Raw genomic sequence first — 19,485 nt, forward strand, 5'->3', positions numbered from 1 at the left:
GCACACGAGTAAGAGTGAAAGAAAGGGTTATAAGCCCCCACCTCCCATCGGCAGGCATTGTTAGGTCACGGGATTGCCTTCTTGTGCAAAGCTTAGAACGGAATGTATAGGAACCCCCAAATTAGAGAGCCTCCCCCTCAACACACCCCAGAGGAACTTACCTGAGCGGTAAGTTTCTAAAATGTAGTTGATGTTGATTTTTTTTTTTTCTTTTTTAAACATGAATTTGTCCCAAGGCCTCCTGCAGGGGCTTGGCCTGCCTCTTCCCCCTTTACCCTCTTCCCTGTGTGTCGGGCCCTCACCGTGCGCCCGGCTACATGTTGTGGGATGGCTGGGGAGGAAGGAGCCGCGTGTTGTGAGCGACCAAAGTGGGGCATGAACTGTGTGAACTGTGGTGTGAGGTGTTCTTTCTGCTTCATTTTCCTCTTAAAGACTCTTGAGGTGATACTGGTATCTCTGTCCGAAGGTGAGTGGGGAAACAGCGGGTTTTGAACAGTGTGGTAACTTGCCTGAGATCTCACCGTATGGGGTGGTGGCATTGCCTTGGCGTCGGGAGCCGGGGGTTCCTCTGGAGAGGAGGCAGTTCCAGGGCAGCTGGCTCCCGGCTGGACTGTGAGAATCTTGACCCTGAGCAGTTTATGCCCAAGTTTGGGGTCGGCCGACAGCGATGGATTGAGGCACTTGCCTACTGTGGTCATGGTTGTTCCACAGCTAACCGTGATTGGCTATATTTTGACTCTTGATTGTTGCAATATGATGGAAGTTGTAGGGCACCAGGAAAAAAAGACTGAAAGGGTTGTAATGCCTTGTATTCCTCCCTGTGTTTGTTTCCTAAGGCTGTGCTAACCAAGTACCCCAAAGTGGGGGGTTTAAAGGAATCCTCTTGTGTTCTGGAGGCAGGAAGTCTGAAATCAGGACGTCGGTAGGGTTGGCTCCTTCTGTGGCCGTGAGGGAGAATCTGCTCCTTGTCTCTCTCCTGGCTTCTGATGGTCTGCTGGTGATCTCTGGTGGTCCTCACTCCTGACCTCTGCCTCTGTCTTCACGTGGTGGTCTCGTGTGTATCTCAGTGTGTCCAGATTGCCCCCTTTTGATAAGGTCATTGATCCTTTGGACTAGGATCCACTCCGGTGACTTCTCTTTAACTTGATTATCTCTGTAAAGACTCTGTCTCCAAAGACGGTGCTCTTTGGTACTGAGAGTTAGGGATCCAGCAGAACTTTTTTCTGGAGGAGAGTGGAGAGGGACAAATCACCCCTGAGCACCCCCATTCAACATGGTGCCACAGAATGCCCACAATGCTCCTCTGCTTGACCCTGAACACCCCCATTCAACATGGCACCACAGAACACCCACAATGCTCCTGTGCTTCCCTTGAAGGCAGGATTCTCCATGTCCAGGTGCCCCAGGGATTCAATGTGGCTTTCTTGGCTTGGGGGACAGTTGACAGGGCTCCCCACAGCCCAGTCTCTGCAGGCCCAAGCAGTTAGGGTGGGAAAATAAGAGATTTTGAGGTTTTTATTATTTAATTACTTGATGCTGAAAGTATGAGGCCTGGTGACATCCAGTAATGATTGTTTTCCCTTGAGACACTGAGGGGTCAGCTTCCTCTGAGTCTTCTATAACAAAGCAAACAAGCATGGTTTCTCGACAGCGAGCGACTTTAAGCTGGGGATTTAGGATCTTGCCAGCTGTCCCTGTCTCTGTGTTCTCCGGGAAGAGCCACACGGTCCGTGAGCACACCTTGCCCTAGAGGCGTGGACAGTAGTCACAGTGTGTTCCTTCTGTGACTTTCCCTCAAGGAGGAGAATGTGATCGAAGGCGTCAGGGAGAATCAGACCCCACATTCGAGCTTTCTGTAAGGATCTTCTGTAGCCAAAGTAGGCATCCGAGGCAACTTCAGAATGGGGGTCTTTTTGGTTTATCCCTTTGTCCTTAAGCGTTCTAGCCCATGGGACGAGGGGCGTGAGTGGCAAGCACCGGGGCCAGAGCTGTTCTCACTGTGCATGTGTTTGCAGACACCAGCTGGAGACGCCGGGCCATTACTCCCACCTGGCTGCGTTCTACGAGGACAAGAAAGGGGTGCTCCACGCCGGGCCGGGGAGAGGCGGCAGCCTGCCCCCTGTCTACTGGCTGCCTTCCATCCACCGATACATGTACCCCGAGATGAAGGTAGGGCTAGCCGTGCGCTCACACGGTCCTGGACTTGTGTCTGCTACCGTGGTTGTTGTTGTTGTTTAAATTCCTAAGGAATTTATGTCTGGGACCTATGCCCAAAGTTTGGTTTTGATGGGTTTCTGACCTAAGCATTTGGGTTCTTTTAAAACACAAGGCAACAGTATGCTTTCTAGACGTGGCTGTCACCACGTGGGAAAAGCCACGTGGGAGGCTAGGCCAGTCGTGGCAGAGTCATAGCGGGGGGAAGGGGGCTTTGATCCTGGTATTGGCTGAGATCATTTAAAACCAGACCCTTGAACTAAAAAGATGAAAGAAGAAGAACATGGTGAACAGATGTCCTGTTCTGTGGTTACCGTCTTCCTGATGCTGCCTTATCACATTTTGTTCCAAAGTCCTTTGCCGGGGTGCCGGAATGTGTTCCTTCACAGTTCACAGCCTGAGGTGTTGGGAGGCTGCAGAGATGAGTAGGAACGTGAAGCTCCTTCTCCCTCCCCTGCAGGTGGTCACAAGCTAAGTCAGGGGGAACAGAGCTCCCTGGTGGGGATTCTGTGCCGGGGTTTGAGGGGAAACTCTGGCATCTTCAAAGAGGAGTTGGTCCCTGAAGTACTTGGCTGGGTGAGAAGGAAGGAATGCTGATTCCAGACTGAGGGGGGGGCTCTTGGGAGTCGTGGTCTGTGGCTCTCTCAGAACGTGGGTGTTCTGCCAGTATTTGTCTATACCTGATGTGCCATCTTTTTAAAAAATATTTATTTATTTTTAAAGATTTTATTTATTTATTTGACAGAGATCACTAGTAGGCAGAGAGGCAGGCAGAGAGAGAGGGGGAAGCAGGCTCCCCACTGAGAGAACCCAATGCGGGGCTCGATCCCAGGACCCTGAGATCATGACCCAAGCCAAAGGCAGAGGCTTAACCCACTGAGCCATCCAGGCACCCCCCCCCTTTTTTTTTTAAGTAAAGGATTGTTTCATAAACCAAGTGAGGTCTGTGAAGGTTCAGTGACTTACAGCCTTACAGCTAGGAGATAGAGCCAGGATTTAAACATGGGGCTGGAGCCACAGCTAGTACACGCTCCCCACCAGCCCTGTGGAGAGGTGGGTGGAAGAAATCACAAGGCAGGTTTACAGGACAGAGATGCCACAGGTTCAGCTCCAGACTGCCACGGTAAAGTGCAGTAAAGTGAGTTCAATGCAGTGTTTGGTGACAGACTGCAGTGAAGTGCAGACAAAAGTTATGTTTATACCATGCTGTAGTTTCTTAAATGTGCAATAATGTGCACATTTATATTGCACAAAATGTGCAATAATGCTGTGTCTAAAAAGCAAAAGGACATACCTTAATGAAATAATAATTTAGTGCTAAAATGCTAATCATTATCTGTGCTCTCAGTGTATCATAATCACTGATCATAGATGACCATCATAAATAAATAATAATGAAAAAAATTTTTTTAAGATTTATTTCTTGGGGCGCCTGAGTGGCTCAGTGGATTGGGCCTTTGCTTTCGGCTCAGGTCATGGTCTTGGGTTCCTGGAGTTGAGTCCAGTGTCGAGCTCTTTGCTCAGCGGGGAGCCTGCTTCCCTCTCACTCTCTCTGACTGCTTGTGATCTCTGTCAAATAAATAAATAAAATCTTAAAAAAAACAAAGATTTATTTCTTTATTTCATTTAGAGAGCATGAGTAGGAGGGGGGAAGAGAGGGAATCTCAAGCAGACTCTGCTGAGCACGGAGCCTGACACGGGGCTTGATATCATGACCTGAGCTGAAGCCGTGAGTTGGTGCTTAACCGACTGAGCCGCCCAGGCGCCCCAATAATAATGAAAATTTTGAAAAATTGTAAGAGTTACTAAAATGTGACACAGAGATGCGATGTGGGCAGCGGCCATTGGGAAAATGATATCCAACAGACTTGCTCGGTGCAAGGTTGCCACAGACTTTCAATTTATAAAAAATGCAGCAACTGCGAAGCCCAATAAAGTGAAGGGCGGTAAAATGAGGTCTGCCTGGAGTTTGACTGGGATTGAATTTCCGTGTCAACTGACCAGGAGAGAAACGATTGGAAAAGTAGGTTGGAATCGAATTGTAGAGAACCTTAAATACTTGAGCAATGAATATGAACCCAGTAGGTACCAGTTAGGGTCTTGCCAGGAAAACATAAACTATGTTAGATATAGTCAAGAAACTTCATTTTTTAAAATATTTTGTTTATTTATTTGACAGAGCACAAGCAAGGAGAGTGGCAGGGAGAGGGAGAGGAAGAAGCAGGCTCCCCACAGAGCATGGAGCCTGATGTGGGACTCCATCCCAGGACCCTGGGATCAGGACCTGAGCCAAAGTCAGACACTTAACCCACTGAGCCACCCAGGTCCCCTCCAAGATACTTTAATACGGAGAATCCATAACCTAGGCACTGGAAGGCTGAAAGAACAAAAAGGGGACAAGGGAATCTAGATGTTTGTATTTATAGATAGCTCCTACCTTCTGTTAGCTACCCCGATGTTAATGGTTTGAATTAATACATATTTACTAGCTCACAGTTTCTGTGAGCCAGGAATTCAGGCATGTGTTGGCTGGGTCCTCTGCTTCGTGGTCTCCCATGAGACCGTAGTCAAGGTTTCAGCCAGGGGTAGGGTCTTGTCTGAAGGCTTGACTGGGGAAGTATCCACTTCCAAGCTTACGTGGTTGTTGGAGAATTGGTTTCCTTGAGGTCCAGTGGACTGCGGCCTTCGGTACGGCTGCCTCTGTGTGGTCCTTAGTCCATAGCAGGTGGGTCTCTCCAACACGGTAGCTTGGTTCATCAAAGTCAACGAGCGCAAAAGTCTCCTAGCAAGGGGGAAATCAAAATCCTTTGTAACCTAACTGGAAGTGACAGTCCTGCAAAGTCGCCGTCTTCTGTTGGTTAAAGCAAGTTGCTCAGGAGAGAGGCTTACATAAGGCTGTAAATAACAAGAGGTGGGGATCACCGAGGGCCCTCTTAGAGGCTGCCTGCTGTGTGCCCCCTCCCAAGGCTGGGATAGCAGAGGCCAGGATGACATTATCAAAACGACAGGGGCTTGAGGAAGGGCTCTACACAGCCTGTGCTCAGGTATCTTAGGCTGTCTGCACCTGCTGATGCTGGACCCTCGGGGGTGGGGGGAGCTGGGGGGGATGTGGCCCGGCTGCAGCTGCTGGGAGAAGCTGAAGGCCAGAATCAGAGATGTCCTCTGCTGCTGGCAGAATACTAGCAGGAGTGAGACACTGAAGAGAGCTCCTTCTCCCTTCCAGCCAGTCATTTCATCCCAGGGGAGGAATATAACAGGAAGACGGCTGCCACGGGAGTCCAAGGAATGTCGCTTAAAGAGTTCCCCGTACCACAGTGTTCCCTGAGAGGCAGTAATTAAGAAATGTTCCTTAAGGGTCATTAGGTGATTCTGGGTCTGTATTGACTGAACCCTGACCTTGTCCTCGCCACTTCTAACTCTGACCCACTTTTTCCTTCTCACATTGCTGCTGGGCTATCTCAAACCCACAGGGAGGTGACCAGCATCTGACCTGCGTGTCCCAGGATTCCTCCTCCCCATAGGCCATGAAGGAGGGACAGCAGGGAGAGAAAGAAAAATCACCTTCTGCTTCTGCTCCATTGAGGGCAGCTCACGAGCACACATGTCAAACGCTACTTCCTGCAGGGGCAAGGGTCCTGGGGTAGGTCGCAGATGGAAATGTGAGTGACCTTTTTACAAAAAAAATTTGTAAGTACTTATTAAAAATACCTGTACCCTTCGCTTTGGCAGTCCGGCTCCTTAGGATTTTTCCTGTATTTATAAACCACCAGAATACAGTGATGTCCCTCTAAGCATGTTGAAGTCAGCAGTGGAGAGAGTGGTGGAAAGTGAGAATGCCCCATATGTGAGACAGCCTGCATAAATAATGAATTAGGGCATACATCGTTGATGTGGAGGGTCTACCAGGAAGTGTTTTTGGGTGAGAACAGCAAAGTGCAGAAAGCTGTGTGTGATACAATCACGTGCTTTTGTACAGTAATCACAGCTTCAGGTGTGGGCACATACTACACACATGCATCGGCGTGGGACAGGGCTTCGGTATGCACTAGGTTACTAATACATATATTACCCGGGGGTGAGATAAGATATGGCAGGACGGTGTGGATAAGTATAAAAAAGGAAAGGACCAGGAGAAAAATGACAGCACTTGAAACAGTGCCATATATATGACCCGTGGTCCTTCATGAAATACCGCATGTATGTACATATAAAGAAATGTCTCTAGAAGCTTTCTCTTGAAACATGATATTTTGTAGTCACAAGTTAAAAAACATAAATATGTAGTTCAGTGAATTTCTACAGTGTGAACACCCCTAGGAAGAAAGGTTTACAGTAAGCGTTTAAAGGTGGGGTCAGATCTGGGACGAAGGCAGAGACAAAAATCCCTGGCGAGGGAGGAAGGGAGGCTCGCGGCCTCTCTGATGGGTCCGGCAGTGCCTGGTAGACGTCCGCCGCGGGAGGTGGGGAAGTGGGAGAGAGCGTAGGGACTGCGCCCGAGGACCCGATGGAGTCCCTGGGCCGTGGGTACAGGGTGGAGCGGAGGCGAGGGACGGAGACAGAGCCCACAGGGTCACCGGCCGCAGCCAGGGCGCGAAGAGAGCCTGGAGTACAGGCCTTGGGAGGCCGGAGGGAAAAGGTGAAGGCGGGAGCTGCATGAGGCAGGAGACGAGTTTCCTATAAAAGCAACAGCAAAATGAGGCCCAGACCAGGGAAACAGATTTAGGTGAAAGCAGGAGAAACGTCCCTTGACGTAACCCCTTCCCTCATTGCCCGGGCCCGGCCCTGCACCTCAGCTATTAGAAGTTCCCAGGAAATACCATGTTGTCTCTTGTCTCCGGGCCTTTGCCCACACTAGCTCCTCTACCAAGAACACTGTTGGTCCAGCTCCTCCTCCATGTTCAAGCCGAGACCCGCCTGTCTCTCCGAGAATCGGGTCGGCGCCTCCTGGGAGCTCCTGCAGCCCCTGCCCCCTTCCATCGGCTCTCAGGCTCGGATCGGAGCGCGGGTGCTCCTGCTTCTGCCTGTAGTTCCTACACTACACGGAGGGCCAGGGCTGGGCCTTTCCAAGGTTCATTATCCGACTGAGCTTACTTCGCACAGTTAGTGCAAAGTTAGCGTGTGAGAAATATCTCTTGTCCGAGTGCATCTGTGTGTGCATCCGTGAATGGATGAGTGAGTGAGACCAGAATTAAGGACTGATCATTTATTCTGGGATCCTAGGGCCCAGGACATGTTCAGGCAAAACCCTGCTGGGCCTTCATGCAGAGGAGGAGCATGCTTGGGCTTGAGGATCACCAGAGGGGAGGCTGGGAGGGGCCTGGAGGGGCCTGGAGGGGCGTGCGCTCCTGTTCCTGTCCAGTTGCCTGCGTAGTTTTGTGAAAGATTGGGGTTGGAGCAGTCTGACCAGACCTGGTGGTTCGGGGCCTCTCCTGCTGGAGATCTGGGACAGGCGTAGCACAGGGGTGGGACAGGGACCCTCAGCAGAGGGCAGCCTTTCTGCCAGTGGGGGGCAAGTGAAAGGCGCAAGTGTGGGGATGATGCTGCCCCAGGAGAGGGTGGCTCCTGCGGTGGGTCCCCAGGGCTCCCAGCCAGCAAGCCTGGCTCCCGTCTCTGTGTGGGCGCAGCTCCTCAGACGTCCTCCCGCCAGCGCCCCCAGTGGGTGGTGGGCGCTATTGCTTCTGACACCAGCGTGGAGGTGACCTTCCAAAAGCCCTGCAGAGGGACAGAGCCCGAGGATTTCCTGTTTCATCAGCACCTCCGTGCTGAGCATTTCATGTGGTTTTTTTTCTCAGACGGTCCTGACAGCCATGGGAGGGACTGGATTCCACAGATCGGGAGAGGGAACAGGAAATGTTGGCTAACTTCCCCCGGGCCTCCCATCAGTAAATGGCAGAGCTGGGATTGGAATTCAGCTTTTCTGGGGTCAGAGCTCCTGGGGACTTCCTGGCCCAGGGCTCCTAGAAGCAGCCCTCAGCGGCGACAGGCTCCTTGCACTTGGCAGGAAGGAAGAGGCTGGACCCCATGTGCAGCGTTATTGAGCACGGAGGCCCTTGAGGTCCTCTACCTGTAACCTGCACACTCATTCCCTTCCCACAGTAGCACGCCTGTGCACACGGGGAGCTCATTACCTCACCCCTTCCAGGGCTCAGTAATGGTTTTAAGTTGAATGTTCTCTTTGAGACTGTACTGTCGATTCAGAAACTTTTCTTCCTGACTTTTCAAAAATCACGTTCATCTTTTTTCTTGTGCGCCCCCTCTCCTGAGGAAAGCACTTCATGATCCCGAAACTCAGACCTCATTTTATTGTATCAGGGGAGCCGTTGGAGGATCGAAATCTTGTCTGAAAGTGAGACTCTAAAGTGAATAATACCATTTTGTGTGGAAGTAGCCATCCCTCGGTGCCTCTGTTGGTTGGTCTCTGGTTTGTGGGGGGCGGGAGGTAGGTGTTTAGTGCACAGCTGTACTGAGTCATTTTTCTCATCTTGAATGGGCTTGCCTCTTCCTCTTTTTTTTTTTTTTTTTTTTCAGATCACGCACCCAGCTGGCTGCATGTCTCAGTTTATCAAGTTCTTTGGAGAACAGATCCTCATCCTTTGGAAATTCGCCTTACTTCGAAAACGCATTTTGATATTTTCTCCCCCTCCTGTGGGTGTCGTGTGCTACAGAGGTAACTAGAAGCCAGCGTTCGGTTTTCTAGAGCAGAAACCGCCTGAGTCTTCCCATTGTTGACCAAGTTCGGAAGAGTTTGGGGTGTCCCAGGGGGTCCCAGGTTTCCAGCGTGGGAATATCAGGGTTGGCCTTGTGTTCTAGAATGGGCTCTGGTGGCAGAGCAGAAGTTGGGTTGGGGGACTCATCCATAGTCCAGTGGCAGAGAATAGATGTGAGAGAAGGTGGACTCTGACACGTCGAGGAGGTAAACCTGGCAGACATTGGTGTGCGATATGGGTCGTACGGTTCTGATGTGTGTGAGGTAATGGAGGAAGTGGTCAGGATGACAAGGATGGTGGGGCCACCAGATGGGGGCCCAGGAGGAGGAGAGGGGGTGGGGTGGTAGTCTTTGCCTTGTACACGAGGAGGACACCAGGCACCGGTGTGGTCGGGTCAGGACCTCAGGGGAAAGTCAGGCTGGAGAAAGAGATTTGACAGTGGCACGCAGAGTGCCGGTGACCACAGGATGGATGGTGTCTCTCCGGGAGAGCCAGAGTGAAGGGAGGTGATGTAGGAACAGGAGGTGAAGCCACACACGGGGATGACAAAGGTGACTGAGCTGGGGCAGTCAGAAAAAGGGAGGGGACCAGGAGATGTGGGGGTTACCACAGCCAGGAGTTACCAGGAGGGGGAGGGTCAACAGGGCCAGATCCTAAGCAAGACCTCGTGAGGGAAGACTGGAAACCATCTGTTGGCTGTGTAAGGCCTCCTTGGTGTCCCTTGAGATCGCGTTCCCCTGTGGGACCGGAAAGGCTGGCACCCCTGCCCAAACCCCTCAGAATGCCAGTGCTCCACGGTGACCAGGGTTCTAGGACAGGCTGACTGCTCGGAGGGGGCGGCCGGCAGGCTGCGAGGGAGGAGGGACACACTCTCCCCTCTCCCCGTCCCCGTCCCACAGTGTACTGCTGCTGCTGTCTGGCCAACGTCTCCCTGCCTGGCATCGGGGGCACCATTCCCGAGTCCAAGCCTTTCTTCTATGTGAACGTAGCTGACATCGAGAGCCTGGAGGTAGAGGTGTCCTATGTGGCCTGTGAGTACGGGGCCCTCCCCGCGTCCTGCCCTCACGTCCTCGGTCCGAACCCCTCCGGCCCCCCGGGTCGGCCTCCTCCTCGCAGACGCGGGGCTCCCGGACCCCTGGTTTCCTCAGTGGGGCTGGGCGGGTGTGTTTCGGGGATGGCCTCCAGGTTCCCAGACCCCGAACTCGGATGTCGCAGGCACCACGGAGAAGATTTTCGAGGAGAAGCGGGAGCTGTACGACGTCTACGTGGACAACCAGAACGTGAAGACGCACCACGACCACCTGCAGCCCTTGCTGAAGATCAACAGCGCCGACCGCGAGAAGTACCGGCGGCTCAACGAGCAGAGGTGGGGGGCGGGGGGGGCAAAGGGAAGGGGGGGCGGGGGGGCAGAGGGGGGGCAGGGGTGGGGGGTGAGGGGCGGGGCCGGCCCGCGCCCTGCCAGAGGGGCCCCTGGGGTCTGTCCATGAAGCCGTGCTGCGTCGGGGTGGCATGTACCCGTGGGGTGACTTCTTTCCGGTGGGCCTCGGAACCCGGGGGACCCAGACAGCACCAGCCTGGAGTGAGCACCCAGGGAGCCTGGTGTTGCCAAGTGCTTATGCGTCCTCTCGCCTAATTCTCAGACTTTGGTTCTGCGACATGAGTGGCCTCTGCGGTATCAGTGGCGAGATCAGTAATATCGTCCCCATCATCCCTGTTCGGGGGGCGTTTAAGAAAGATGGTCGCTTGCCTGAGATCACACCGGGCTGCAACTGGCCCTGCACCCCAGGGGCTGGACTCCAAGCCCAGTCTCTTCCTTTCCCATCCATCTTCCACAGCTTTGGGGCTGGGGGCTGGGGCTGCCCTTCCTGGGGCGGGCGGCGGGGGGTGGCCCATGCAGGGGCCTGACCGAGGACCTGCCTGGTGTCGTGGGTCCTGCAGCAGCATCGGAGTGTGATGGTGGCCTCCCTCCCTCCCCTCAGGCAGATGCTGCTGTACTCCCAGGAGGTGGAGGAAGACTACAACCCTTGTGAGGAGGACCTCTTTGTGCTGTAAGTCAGCCCGGCGCGTGTGGGGTATCCACCACCGCTTTGGGCCTCGACCCTTTCGCTGTCACCCTCCGCAGCCCAGGCACGTCCTTTGTTGCTGCCCGGTGCGCTGGGAGCTGGGCTCCGTATGGAGTCCGCCGTGAGCCCTGAGATGCCATCGAGGGGACCCCCCCCCCCAGAGAAGTTAAGGAGAGAAGCAGGGAGGTTCAGAGAAAATGGGAGTCCCAGTGTGTCTTTCCCATGAGCATTCCCTGCGGATGTCCACTGCATAGACGCGTCTGTCCTTCAGGACGCAGGGCTCCTCCATCGCCTTGTTTGAATAAAGCCGTTCCTCGCATTAAGTATTATGGCAGAATCAGAAATTGTGCCTTTTGAACCCAATGAAAGCTCTTTCCCCTGAATGTGATGGTGGTCGGGACAGGACCCGTGTTCCGTACACCTCACGGCGTTCGTCTCCTGTCTGAGCAGCTGTGGGAAGCAGCGATCAGGGTGGAGGACAGAACAGCGCTTGCGACAGAAGCCATTCTCCCCGGTCCCTGTCGGTCTTCCTTCCCTGTGCGCTGGGGTGGGGGCAAGAAGGGGCCCTTGCAGCTAGAACGGTACCTGGCTTGGAGACCTTTTTTTTCTTTTAATTTTACTTACTTATATGAGAAAAAGAGCGCACAAGCAGGGGGAGCAGCAGGCAGAGGGAGAAGCAGGCTCCCCACCGAGCAGGGAGCGTACTATGGGGCTCCATCCCAGGACCCTGAGATCATGATCTGAGCCGAAGGCAGACATTCAACTGACTGAGCCACCCAGGAGCCCCATGGCTTGAAAACTTCTGATAAAGTGTCCTTCCCAGTCCTCCTGTGATGTTGACATGTCATAGTGTATGGAATTGAGCCAAGAGCCCACAGTGTTGTCAAGGTGTGACACGTTCTGCTACATCTGAAATTCCTGAGAGCTGAGAGTCACTTTGGGCCTGAGGAGCCTTTGCCGAGCCTGAGACCCCTGTGGAACAGAGCTAGAAAGTCAGGACAGTGAATGCCTTTTCTGCATATGACTTGTGCATTTATGTAGTACCACAAACCCATGACATTCAAATCGCGTTCTGTGTATAATCCCACCACCACCGGCAGCAGCAGGGAAAAAAAAAAAAAAAAGCGAATCAAAGGAAAACAAATACCGGGAGCCATGGCGGTATTGGCTTATCAATGTCCCCGTCAGTGTCCCTGGTGCCTTCTGTGTCCCCGTCACCCCTGTCTCCCAGCTTTGCTGGCTGTGAGACCTCCCTGGGCCTGCCCCGGCTCCTGAGTCCCGGCTCTGCCTGGCATGCTCTGTGGGATCTCAGGCCCCCAGTGGCTCAGGCTGGGGGCTGGACCGGTTCGGAGCCCTGCTCTGTTCCCACCACGGCTCACCCCTGCTGCTGGCTCCAGTGGCCTGTCCCCGAGGCTTTGAAGGTGAATTTTAGTTTCTCACGTTCTCTCTAGACCTCAGAGCTGCATCATCAGTGGGTTTGGGGTTTTGTTTTTTCTTTCTCCTCCCCTTATGACTAGGAGGCAGAGGAACACAGAGTATGGGAGCGCAGTACAGCATCTGTAGGAACCCTCCATAGGAAAGTTGGGTTTTGGCAGTCAGGCCATCACTGGTTCAAAGACTTTGCCAATCATACTGAGATTAGTGTCCGTGGTTTCTTTGCTAAACCTAGTGTCAACCCTGGAACTTTGATCCTATTTCCTTATTTTGAGGACTGTTTCTGAGTTTGAAACCATTTAAAAGCATCTTAAAGCCATGTAGTCCCAGTTCCTCAGGAGGGGATTATTGGGTGACTTGTTTTGTTTTGGCTTTTCTGCCCTTCCTTCCCTGTGTCTTCTCTGGCGAATGCAGGTTTTTCTTAGAGCAAAACAACCGGATATTTCAGACTTTGCTGGAGGTGTCTGCCAGTCAAGATAAAACTCTGACCGCTGAGCATGCCCGCGGCATGGGTCTAGACCCCCAGGGAGACCGGAGCTTTCTGATGGACCTGCTGGAGGCCTACGGCATCGACGTCATGTTGGTCATCGACAACCCCTGTTGCCCATAGGAAGAGTGAGCCAAGGCTGGTGAGCCTCCCTCCCGTGGGGATATCACAACGGGCCCCAGAAGACCTCATTTTTTATTAACTTGACACAAAGGATTATGGTTTCTACTTTCCAACAAATGTGATTTTTGCAGTCTCCTTTCTTCGCTTCCTCCCTAGTGGTAAGACGAGATCATCTCGGTTTTATGTCCTGCTTAGGTACGATGCCGGGATCCACCACCTTCTCCCAGAGCAGTCTCTCATCTCCTTGTTGAGTGACTTTGAGGGGATGTGCTGCAGGCCGTCTGTCACCAGCAGTGGGCCGAGCTCTGGAAACACTGGGGAGGACTATTCACAAAGTCTCTGTGGTTTTCATCCCTTGAGGTACTGGAGAATGAGAGCGCTGTCCCCGGACAGCTGTGGACGTGTATCTCCTGGAGGTGGAAGCTAGACCTCATGACCCTTCGCGGTTTTTCTCCATTCCGGGGGTCCAGTGTTAGGATCAAATCCCTTTCCCTGTTCACTGGGGCAAATCTGAATGTTGTCTGGTCATGTGAGTAGAGATCTCAAAGAGGAACAAAAGGATGTTTCTGTCACTAAGGAGAGCTTCTCTAAGGACAGAATGACAGGAAGAGGTTTCTTACCAGCCAGCTGGAGAGTAAAATTGTAGATGAAGCCTGAAGCTCTCCGCAGAGGAAATTGGCGGTGGTGGCGCTCCTCCTTTCCCCGAGTCCCCCTCTAGGGACATCCCTAGACTCCCCTCTAGGGATGGCCCTGGACCTTGCAAGCAAATTCATTATACAATGTAGTTTCTTTGAAGGGCTAAGCATCCTTTCGGGGTAATTAAGGTATTTTTAAAGGGTACTGTTTGTTACCAGGAAAGGCAGAGCAGTTGGGGTTCAAACAGGATAGAGAAGACGTTTCTCCATCTGAGAGTTCTCTGGACACATCATAGCAGAGCCTTTAGATCAAGACAGAGATTGACTGGATTCTGTAATCAAACAAGGATCTGAGCGGGTCACTCCGACGTTGGAGCAAGACTTTGTACCCGTTTGGAGCCCCTCCCAAATTTCTCTTCCACAGAGATGCCATTCCTTGAGCTAAGTAGTTGGGGCCAGAGACTACACATGTGTCAAGAGTGAATTTGATAGTGCCTTCACCTGGGGAAGTGGTTGGAGCCCCTGAGTGTCCGTGATGAGTTCACTGCATCCCCCTGACACGTTCTGGTCTGAAGTGACTCCCGTCAGTCCCTGCCTCTTCTCCCCAGCCGGGCATCCCAGGGATGCCAGCTTCAAGGAGACAGTGGTTGTTTGAAGCCAGCTCTCATGGGTAGAGTTTAGGTCTTTTTGGCTATAGGATTTTGACTTGGGCTTGTGGGTTGCTGGTGACAGTTTCTTCCCTTTCGCCCTTCTTGCCTGGCTGTGTCGTTGGCCTAGCCGTCCACGTGTCCACGTCCGTGACCAGCAACCACCCAGGCTAATACACATGGCAGAGAAAGAACTTTCGAATGGATGGATCACACGTCTCAAGACTAGCTTTTTAGGGCTCATTGCTTTATTCAGAGACATTTTCACTGTAGCTCCTTGATACGGGACTCAAGACTAAAGAAATTCACATGTACAAATGCAAATACGTACTGGGTAATCAAAGTAGCATCTTTTATGTAAATATATCAATAAGTTTGGGCGTTGAAGTGTGAACTGTGCCGCTAACACTCTTCTCTCCTCTGCAGTGTGGGTTTAGCCATCATTTCAGTAACGTCCATGTTTACAAAAGCAGCTTCGCCGCCTCTCTCCTTTAAGAGCAGCCTTCTCTTGTCTCTGGAAGGAGCGGACTTTCCGACCTGCGTCGAATAACAGTTACTTTTTGTGGTGTCTGAATGCTCAAGGTTTTCAAAGTTAGGGGGTGGTGTGTCAGAAGCAGGGCTAGGGGTGACAGGAAAGGTCGGGTTCTCTCAGTGGACGTGGGTCCTCTTTCTCGGGACCTGAGGGCTTTGTTGGAAGCCGTCTTTGAGCACGTCGGCGCCCATGCCCTCCTGCAGGCAGACACCTGTGTTTCTGTGGCTTTGTGACTTGATGCTCACGGGTGTTCATGTAAAGGTCATAAGGTGAAAATGAGGATCTGGTATTTTCCTTTGAATGCTGGGTGGGGCTCTGGGCTCCGTGCAGCTCCATACCCTTCCAGGTGGCCGTGGGGCCTCTGTGCGGTCCCCTCACACCCAGGCAGGGGGCAGGATGGATGGCGAGGGGAGTGCACGAGCAAGCCCGGGCCCAGCTGACCCCGAAACAGAACTCCCCCCCGCCCCCCGTATCCCTTCTGAGAGAGAACCCAAGGACTCGGTCCTTCCCTTGCAGCTTGCTTCCGGGCCGAAGTCCGGCGCCGCACCCCCGCCGGCTGGCAGAGCAGCATGCCCGGTGGTCACTGTTCCCATCCCCCGAGTGTCTCTTGCCTGGACTGTGGTAGGAGGTCACCCTTGGGCATTGTTCCTGACTCTGCTTCCTTCCCCCCCACCGCCTTCTCCCCACTTGTGCAGTTAGCAGCCCCACCCAGCGTCCTTTGCCACCCCTCTGCTAAGGGGGGAGCTGGGGGGTGAGGTGCCTGGCAGGACACCCCGTGGTGAAAGCAGGAGCTAGAAGCCACACGGACTTGCTTTTCTGCCGTTGTTGAACAGTTTCCTTAAAACCTTTCTGCTTTTGTTCGGAAGACATGGTCAGCAGTCTTCTTTCCTGCCTCGTAGGTCCGTAAACTCTGGAGGGGCAGGGATTCCTGAAACAGGGCTGGAAGCCGAGGGAGGAGGAGCTTGACTCATGGTCGCCTTCTACTCTGTCAGCTGTTGAACCCCATCCCCCCCCCAACCCTTACCCGCTTTGGCTTGGTCCTTCCGAGACCTTGAAGCCTGATCCGATGCCGTGCTGTGAGCCACGTGCTCACCTGGAAACACGGCAGACCTGGGACATCTGGGCTGCTGTCATTCCTGAGTCGAGTCTGACCAAAGCCAGGTGGCAAGATGCCTTATGGGGCCAGGAATCTGGGTTTAGGGTTTACTGATGTCTAGCAAAATGTGACAGAGGCCTATTAAAGTGGGTTTTTTTCCCCCAATTCTGCAGGCTTGGCAGATGGTAATATTCAGCCTTGGAGAACATGTCCAGTTGTGCTCTGGCTTAGGAGTCTCCTCAGGAGTCAGAAACGGCAGGATTTCTCTCTTACGAGAAACTAAAATGTGTGCCAATTAGTTTAGCATCAGCGATGGCTTTCATCGGCGGGAAGCACTGCTTGGGCCTGGTGTAGATCTGTCCAGGGCGCCACCTGGGGCCTCGTCCAGCCCTCGGTCAGGACAGCCGTGAACTAGAAGGCACCCGCCCCCCACAGCTGCCGCCCAGCATGGCAGCTCTTCCATTTGGCTCCTGGTGCTGAATTCATGGGTCGTGATCGAAACCACTGAGCCCAGAATTTGCATCTCAGACTTACCTTGTTTTGTTCCCCATGAACATCAAGATGGGAATTTTCAGAGTAGCACAGGGCACAGACCTGTGCAGACTCACTTGTCAGTGTAACTACCTGGAACTTTAGTGAGAAGATAAAGAGAAGCCCTAGCTGGGTTGGTTTTCATTCTGGTGGCTAGGAGGATGAACTTGCTCTTTGTCTTGATACCCTTCCGATACAATAAAAAGATGACATTATTCGGGGCCCTTAGGAACCTTCTGTAAAGGGCAGTGATGAATTAAATTCTTAGTGGTAGGACAGCAGCCCTCTGGGAAGAGGCAGGGACCTCAGGGACCTTTTTTTTTTTTCTCTTTTTCTTTTTTCTAAAACTGTATAGCCCAAGGAATGGATTAAGATACTTTCTCCAAGTCCCTGGACAGACCAGACTTGCAGAAGTAAGGGCGCAGTAAGGCACTGAGTGAATGATAAGGCAATGGTCAGCCAGACTGTGAACTTGGCTTCGCTAGGATATCCACTCTGAAACAGGCAAGAAAGTGAACATGGGGACCAACGTATCACGCAGGGGCTTTCACCTCCTTGTCTGGTTCCTTGCTAGCAGGCTCGGAATCCGTGAGGGCCAGCCCAAGGGTCTTCCTGCCGCACCTCTCGGCCCTACTTCCTGCCCTGCAGCAAGGCTCCCCGACCTGTCCCTTCTCATTTCAGGAAAACCGTTTTCTGATTCAGGTAGGGGAAGTGGAGGAGTCAAGGGCTCCTTACTCCTGAGTCGGGGATTTTGGGGATTCCATTGTAAGACTCATATACCTCTCTGTTCCCAGGAGCTGCTAGGGCCCCGTCTGTTGGGAGAAAGGCTAACTGTGAATTTAGTTCATGTTTTTCTTATAAGAAATGGGAGTTTATTTTTCTATCGATATTACTGTGTGATGAATGGAGCGTGCAGATGTTGAAATGGAAGATTTCCAAACTAGAAGCCTTGAAAAAATGCGAAGTTTTGTAATCTGGAAGCAACTGAGACCCCATAAACGTTTTAGTATTTGTTTTCGAGAGTAAGGAGACGGTGCTGTGAAGTCTGAACCGCACTCTCTAGGAGATGAATGTGACGGTCTGGGGGAGCAGGACACGGTCCCCGACCTTAGGGAAAATTCCTGTACAGTGTGTAAACGTGGTAATGCTGATTAGGGAGCCTCTTCCTAGAGTGGTGTGGTTTTATAACCTGGCACTTTAATTCTTTTCTGGAGCCGGAATACAGGGGCAGTTGGATGAAACTGCACATTTAGAAAGGAAGTGAAAATTTCCTAGTGCTTATAAATGAAGATGGGGAAATAAAGTCTTTTAGAGTTATTCTAGAAGCCCAGCATAACATGGGCTTTTAGCGGTAACATAACCTCAGTTCAGAAAATTTATTTACTTACCACGGGAGAAGGATAGGTGTGAATTACTTATGTTGGTTTTAGAATGCGGGTTTAGACTAATGATACATTTACTCTGCTTTTTTGAGGACAGGTAGGGAACACAGGGGTAGGTTAGGGTCTTAGAAATTAGCCAGGGATTATCCACAAAATGAAGAAACCACACAGTGGTCACTGAGTGAGCTGGTTGCAAATATACTTTGTTGCTGTTGGAGTAAAAACTTCCTTAGGCCAAATTGAGCGAAGATAAAAGTAGACAAAAATTCTGAAGGTGGCATCAGGAAGTTTGTCGAGGGTGCCCACAAAGACCGTCATTAGGAAGAGTATAGAGTCTGTGCTTTCGAACAGACTGGGCAGGAGACTTTAGAGGTATAGAGTAGAGGAAAGCAAAATTAACCTCCTATCTACCCGAGCTTATTGGCTAAAATTTTTTATTTGTTGTAGGTCTGGGATATAAACCTTTTCTGAACTTGTAGCCTTGGAAAAATGGTTTTCCTCTTTCTCCCCAGTTAGGATCAGCATAGCCTCCCTGTCGCCTTAAGTGTCAAACCCCTACTTGGATTAATACCCCAGCGTAAGACTTAGAGCAATAGGAGACACTGAATCTATTTTTCTTTAAATTCTTTACCTCATAGTATGAAATTAGAAAGACAGTTGATCATTTTACCCTGAATAGTAGTGCATAGAAGTATGTTGTTCTGTTTTGAATGGTAAGAATTTTAAGGGCCTGAAGCTAGGAGTAAATGTTTAACTGATTTTGTTCCGTGGTACCAGTGACATCTGCGTGTACCCTAGCTGTTGATATCTGAACCAGGCTGCGTGCAGAGAGGCTGATATAACTATATTTACAGAATACAGTTTTTACAATTAAAATTCAGATTTTAACATGAACGTGTCTGCTGCAGTCCTTCTCCGGCCTGAGAGAGGGGTTTGTGGTAGGCAGGAGGGGTGGCCCGCTGGAGGAGCAGGACCCGAACGCGGACGGCCCGGTGACGACAGTGCCCGCCGGAGAGTCTGGGGCCCTTTCCCCAAGAGGCCACGGTCCGCGTGAACCACCTCCAGGTAATGGGAACCAGAGCTGGGCCTGACCGCACATCCAGGAGGGAGCCCTGCACACACATAGTCACACGCTCAAGGTTTATTTCATTTGTAACCTTTTGGGGAGTTCTTTTAAGGCAATACAGGGTGAATTCCTAATGTCATTGGTGTTTGTGTTCAAAGCCGGGTTCCTCCTTTCCAAGGTCTGTGACCCCCCGATCTGACATCCCTACTTGCTATGGCTGGGGTGAGAACTGAGGGAAGCCCTAGCCTGTGTAAAGAAGGCACCGGCACATTCACTACGGCTGTGTGTACGGACCAGCCATGGGGCTCAGCCAGCGGCTTGTGTCCTCGAAGACATCTGCTGGGGTTTTAGTGGAAATCATCCTAGCTTCTGAGTTAAGCCTTAGCCAACGGTTTCTGCATACAGGAGGTGGTCAGGGCTCTCCTCCACGCCTGCCTTCAGGGCCGGGCTGCCAAGGCTTTCTCTGAGCTGTACTGCGCGTGTCCTTCCTGTGGACGCCATGGCCAGGACCAGGGCAAGAACAAGGCCGTAAACGAGAAGGAAGAATGTTCTCGCAAGAAATAGCCTG

At 52.0% G+C, this 19,485-nt stretch overlaps 1 protein-coding gene across 4 annotated transcripts in view; it reads left to right on the forward strand.

The window, feature by feature from the left end:
- The window catches only part of DENND11 (DENN domain containing 11), a 53,605-nt gene that overhangs the window by 26,814 nt on the left and 7,306 nt on the right, over positions 1 to 19,485 (forward strand). For 2 of the 4 annotated variants that reach the window (XM_082693853.1, XM_082693856.1), the window contains exons 4-9: positions 2,016 to 2,169; positions 8,743 to 8,881; positions 9,821 to 9,952; positions 10,137 to 10,287; positions 10,901 to 10,969; positions 12,833 to 18,745. In XM_082693853.1, the coding sequence (XP_082549979.1) occupies positions 2,016 to 2,169; positions 8,743 to 8,881; positions 9,821 to 9,952; positions 10,137 to 10,287; positions 10,901 to 10,969; positions 12,833 to 13,028 (841 nt within the window). In that variant the 3' untranslated portion in view covers positions 13,029 to 18,745. Of the gene's footprint in view, positions 1 to 2,015; positions 2,170 to 8,742; positions 8,882 to 9,820; positions 9,953 to 10,136; positions 10,288 to 10,900; positions 10,970 to 12,832; positions 18,746 to 19,485 lie in introns of those variants that run through there. The other 2 variants (XM_082693854.1, XM_082693855.1) reach the window with 2 other exon arrangements.

This window comes from Mustela nivalis (genome assembly GCF_964662115.1).
Source record: "Mustela nivalis genome assembly, chromosome: 12".
Classification (NCBI taxonomy): Eukaryota; Metazoa; Chordata; class Mammalia; order Carnivora; family Mustelidae; genus Mustela; species Mustela nivalis.